The following is a 5795-nucleotide window of genomic DNA, read 5'->3' as shown; positions in this document are numbered from 1 at the left end:
TGGGGCGTGGCCTAGGGTCGACCAGACTCTGCCTTCGGGATCCACTAGCCCCGCCTCTCCTGCCCTGCGCCCCGCCCCGCGTTAGCCAGGCTGAGAGAAGACCAGGTTGTAGAGGTCTATGGGCGCAGCGCATCCTGAAAAACCTGCCTTCCTCTCTCCCCTGAACCCCTCACCCTACGCAGTGCAAAGGACGTCAGGAAGAGGGAGTGGTGAAAGACATCCGGGTCCTATCCCGCTTATCTACTCCCTCCTCCCACTTCATTCTGGACAGGGTTAAAGTGGGGCGTGCCCAGGACCCTGACGTCAGTCGCCTGGTCTCTTAGACTCTCAGGCGGGGCCAGCTTTAGGCCGGTCCTAGGGGCTTTCCCAATTGCCAGGGCAACTGAAGCCACATCTCCATGGCAATGCAGAGTCTCCTTCCGAGGTCCCCAACGTATTTCCTCCTTAAACAAATGTTTATTTGGAGTCGCCCAAGCACAAGGATTCCCCAGTCTCCTTTCTGCTCTCCTCCTCCAAAGGGGTCCCCCCTCTCTCCTACTGCTATTTCTCAATCCTACAAACTACCGACCATCTTCAAGCTCTATAACAGATTTCACACTCATAAATCAATTTAACACCATCCTCCAACCCTTCAAATCTCAGAAAACGCTGTTGTCCAACCAACAGCCACTGACTGCCAAAATCTCATCCACGTGTTCCTCCTGCATGCCATACCCCATTCTCAACCACATCCTTATCTTAGAACCTCCTTCCCCATGCCCCATCCTTCATCCACAACACTTACTCATTTCCCGTCCCTGTCTCTATCCCCATCCCCACAACCATCATCTATATCCCTGTCCCCACCCTTCAATGTGTCCACTTCTAGCCCCTGCCTCCATTCTCCATCCGCTTCCCTGTCCCTATTCCTCCAGCCCCCTCCCTTATCAATCCCCTGTCCTCATTCTCCATTCCAAATTCTGACTCCCCAGAGAGATCATCACCATTCTCTCTTGCGCCATCTTCAAGATGATCCCCAAGAAACAATCTTTCATTTCTCAACCCACTCCTCATCACCTCTGAAAACTGTGACTTCTCCTGTCCCCTGGTTGAGGCCTTGTCTTGAGGCTTCCCTCTCCCACTTATGGCCTTCAGCACTCTCCCCCTCCACTTTCCTCTGCTTCCTGAGCTCTGATCCCAGCACTCCCTACTACTGTACTAACTACCACTCCTCAAGGCTCTCTTCTCTCCTCTTCCCTCTCCCCAGGGATTTAATGCCCAGCCTTGCAAAAAGCATCTCTAGTCTGCCTTCCTTCACTCCTAGCAGCCACAGTTGCACACAAATATGCTGCACCATCCCCATCTCAGGGCCTTACTTTCCTTCCTCTCAATCAGCTCAATCGGCTGGCCTGATTTCACAGTCTTATCCCTATGTAGTCACTGACCTAGGACCTCTTATACTTTCTCCTCTTCCCACTCCTCTCTTGCGACTTCTTAGCCCAGGACCTGTGGCTGCCCTCTCCCTGCCTCATCCCTAGGCTCAGAAACCTCCTCCCCATCTTCTTGGTGAAATGTCAGTGACCTCCCCTTTCAGGGCATCCCATAGAACCCTAGACTACCCACCTCTGACCTCACAGTGTCCCCTCAATCTCACAGCTTGCCTGGTGCTCTCCATTCCTCCCCATTCTGGGTCCCCAGAAGAGGAGACTGAGGGAAAAGTGAACTGAGGGGAAAGAAGATGGAAAGTGGATTGGAGAATGGAAGGTCTCAGAAACAAGGCCTCCCCAGGACTGGAGAAGGGGAGACAATGTGAGCACAAAGAAGGAGGTAAAGGGGAAACAGGTGGTGGTGAATAATAAGGGGGGGACAGAGGAGGGCAGAAAGAAGATATGAGTGGAGGTGAGAGCCCAAGAGCATGAGAGAGGAGAGGAAGAGAGAAGACAGAGATGGAGAGGGAAGGGGAAACGTGAGAGGGGGAGAGCTGGCTGACCATGGGAGAGGCCTGATCAGGCCGCAGAGGCCTGAGCTGGGGCTCAGGGAGAGGGAGAAGGAGAATGCGTGGGAGGAAGAGAGAGACAGCATCAAGAGCCAGCCAGCCAGCAGGGAGAGAAAGGCTGCGAAGGGGAGAGAGCACAGGAGGGGAGCAAAGTCAGGGGCAGGGGATGAGGCAGAAAGGCCCCACCATGTGAAGTCTCAGGCCAGACAGATGGAAAGGGCTGGAGACTCATGGACAGGGTGAGCCAGGCCCAGAGGCAGAGGTGGGGGGAGGAGGCCGGGAAGGGAAAAGAGCAAATGAGGGCAGCAGGCATTTGGAACAGAGCTCTGGACACAGAAAACAGAAAGGGAAGCTGGGAGTGTAAAGGGATGAAGAGGTCCCAGGTGTGAGGGGGTCTCCTGGGGGATGCACACATCTCAACACACACACACACACACACACACACGCACACACAGTACCCAAGCACAGGCACATACACACATTCTGGCTTTAGGCTCTACACCCACTCCCACTTGACTGGCCTGTTTCTCCTCAGCGGAACCAAGATGTTTCCAGTCCCCCAAAGCCCCCTCCCCCAGGCCTCAGGAGTCCAAGCCCCAACCCCGCCCCAAAGTCCCACATCCACCCGCCCTCACGGCTCTCTATCGCCCTACCGGCCCTTGGGGGTTGCTGCAGCTCCGAGGCTCCGGGGGCGCACTGGGGAGGGGGCCGCCAGTCTCCTACCTTGAGGGGGGAGAGGTGGGCGTGGCCCACGACCCCGTGGACAGCCTCGAGGTGGGACAAGTTCCTCTCCGCCACGTGCACCAGCTCGGGGGCGTTTACCTGGTTGGGGAGGTGGGCCGGGCTGTGCTCCAGAGGGGGCGTGTCTTCATCTTGGTAGCGGTATTTCTGGGGATGGGGACAGCGGCGTCACCGGGGCTAGCCCAGTGCCCCAGGCTCCGGGCTGACCGCCCTGGCCGCCTCCTCTTCCCCCAGCCAGTGCAGTGCGGAAGGCCCTAGGGCCTGACCAGCTCCTCCCCCTCCCTCTCCTCTAGCCCATTGGCTCCCCTCTCTCCACTCTCCCGGCAGCCCCCTCTCCCGCCAGGACCTCGGCACCTCTCAGCTCTCCCCAGGTCCCAACCCCATCCCCCAGCTCCCACTCCTCACATCCTGGGACCCTAGCCTTCTAGCCCGCATAGTCCGTCCTTGGGTATCTGTCTTCAGCCTTTTTCCAGGCCTTCATCGTCAAGTCGCTCCATCCTTTTAGCGCTCTAGCTTGACACTCACCCCCATTCTCTGCATCCCATCCCCAGCTTCTTTGCTTCCCTCATCATCCGAGTCCCACTCCTCATGTTCTAGCTGCCCCCTCCCATACTCCACTTGCTGCTCCTGGTTTCCACTCCATCCCACCTTCAACCCACCTTCGTAGCCTCAGTCTCCCCATTACAGCCTCTACCCCATGAGCGATTGGCTCTCCAGCACCTCGCATGCCTGAGGCAGGGACCAAAATCAGGCCCTTCAACTAGAAGGTACTTGGCATCAGCCCTCCAGGCAGGGCAAGGCTAAGCCTGTGCAGCTCTTCCTTCACTGGTCAACAGAGGGGCCCCCCAGGAGTTTAGCCCCACCCCTACAACAGCCCACAGCCCAGCCAGCTAATCCGGATAACTAGAAGGGGATAGGATGGGATTGTCGGGGGAGGGAAAGAACAGGAGCAGCAGAGCACAGGACAGAGGCAGCCATGGGCGCCAGCTTTCCTGACTGGGGAAAAAGGTAGCATGCTGAGCCTCAGAGTGAAGTCCTGGCCTCCCTCTGGCCTTTTGGGATAAAAGGCCCAACATGACCCCTGACTCTCTGCCCACTTAACCAGCTGCCATCTCAAGAGCCTCTTCTGCTAGCTTAACAAGGACACTAGTAAATGAGATTAACTGGGGGCCAGAGGGAGAGGAAAAGGCAGATGGACAGCAGTGGAGAACAGCAACTCTGCCCAGGTCCTTCCCCATCTGCCTCTACCCTCACATGCTCCTCGCTTCAGGAGCCAGCCTCCACAGAGGCTGATCCTCCCAAGTTCCAAGCTCAGGGAGGAGGAGGGTGCCAGAGCAATTATATACAGGGCTCCCTCAGGGACTGGAGAACATAGAATGCACCCCCACTCCAATACACATGGGTAAAAAGGCAGAATTTCTCCCAAAAGTTTCCCGGAGGCTGAGAGTACCCCAACACTGGGAGGGCAACAGTTGCCAAGATCAAATGGAAGGAAGTTTGTCACTGTCAGTGACTGATACTACAGTTATAATTCTGAAACTTTTAAGGGTGATGAATCCAGGCTGAGGATGTAACCCAACTCTGGCTGTAGATGAAGGGTACAGTAGAGAATGGCAGGAGGGAAAGGGTCCTGTCAACATGAAGACTTGACCTCAGGACACAGAAACAACTAGAAGCACTAAGTACTCTGATACATTTAAATACCATTAAAGAAGGAAAATAGAAGCTCATCAAGAATGAGTCTATTCTTTGGGCCACAGACTTGGAGAGAGAATCCTGAACTCAAGGTTTCAATATGATGGGAGCAAAAAGTAGAGTGGGCAAAATAGCTCTCCTCAAAGGCTGAGCTGTCTTGGATAGTAGAGTTCTAAGAAGTGAAAGAGGATGTTCATTCCACAACTTGAGAAGGTGGTCTTCAGCCTGAGCAGTGCACAAGCTGAGGGACAATGCCCCAGAACTGGGGGTCCAGCAAAAGGGGAGGAAGCAGGCCTCATGTCTCACTTCACAAAGCCCCCAGTTGCCTGCTAGGTAAATTACACAGGGCCAAAGCTTGCAGCTCCAAGTTTTGGAGTCTGAGGGAGGATTTAAGCCCAATGCCCCTCCATCTTCACTCTACCTCAAAGAGAAAATTCCTGAATCTGATGAGGAAATGTCAGGGTACACCCAATAAAAGGAAGCATGAAGAGGGACAAAAAGGAACGCTTCATTTTTACTCTACAGAGGAGATGAAGGTAAACTGTTATCACAGTGAGAGCCCAGACACCTCTCCCTGCCCCACCCCCATGGAGGTGGGTGGTGGTATCTGGCAGTGAGGAAGACTCCTTAGGACTGGGAGACAACATGAGGAAAAAGGGAACAAGGACCAAGCACTGAAGTTCACATAATGTGGCTGGAGAAGGTTAGGGCCTATGTGCAGTCCCTGAAAATTTTCAAGGTAAATGTAGTGGGGGGGGGGGGGGGGAGGGAAAAAAGCATCAGGAGGGGTGGGAGTAGGGGAGAGTAATTCTGAAATTGCATACAGGGCGTTGAGGGTCAGTCCCGGATTACAGGGCAATTATAGCAGGGCAAGAAAGGAGGACCCCCGCCCTTTACCCCACTGGGACTCAGGGCCCTGACCCACGACAGACCAGATGCTATTGGGATAAGTCTGCACCCCCAATATATTAGAGCTTAAGACAAGTAAAAGGCCGGGGGTAAGGTGGAGGGGAGAACAGACGGGGTCGCTGTTGTTCCTTCCCCCTTGGCCTCTTCCTCACCGGAGTCTCAGTTGCACAGAATGACCTGGAACCGAGGCTTGCACCCCCAAAACACTGGGGTGTGAGTTAAAGTGGATGATAAGAGGGGTGAGGGGAGACCCACTGCGCCTGTCTGCGAAAAGTTGCAACCCAGAGACCCCGCGCCAAGCATAAGGCAGAGCGACAGCACTTGAAGCTTGCACCCTGAGATTTGGGGGTCCGGGAAGAGGGGAGCGGGGCTGGAGCCCGTACCGCGGCACGTACCACGCAGAGACACATGGAGGCGAATCTGTTCCGAGCCGACATGGAGAAGGGGAGGGGAACTGAGGGAAGGGGGTGGGTGG

General features: G+C 55.3%; 1 protein-coding gene across 7 annotated transcripts in view; it reads right to left on the bottom strand.

The window, feature by feature from the left end:
• DLG4 (discs large MAGUK scaffold protein 4) overlaps nucleotides 1–5795 on the bottom strand; it is a 27081-nt gene that overhangs the window by 11910 nt on the left and 9376 nt on the right. For 5 of the 7 annotated variants that reach the window (XM_008060925.2, XM_021713863.1, XM_008060924.2 and 2 more), the window contains one exon: nucleotides 2798–2863. In XM_008060925.2, the coding sequence (XP_008059116.2) occupies nucleotides 2798–2863 (66 nt within the window). Of the gene's footprint in view, nucleotides 184–1640; nucleotides 1981–2797; nucleotides 2864–5795 lie in introns of those variants that run through there. The other 2 variants (XM_021713866.1, XM_021713867.1) reach the window with 2 other exon arrangements.

The sequence above is a fragment of the Carlito syrichta genome, unplaced genomic scaffold, assembly GCF_000164805.1.
Source record: "Carlito syrichta isolate Samal-C Ts95f unplaced genomic scaffold, Tarsius_syrichta-2.0.1 Scaffold304770, whole genome shotgun sequence".
Lineage (NCBI taxonomy): Eukaryota > Metazoa > Chordata > Mammalia > Primates > Tarsiidae > Carlito > Carlito syrichta.
This window is presented reverse-complemented; position numbering and strand designations above follow the sequence as displayed.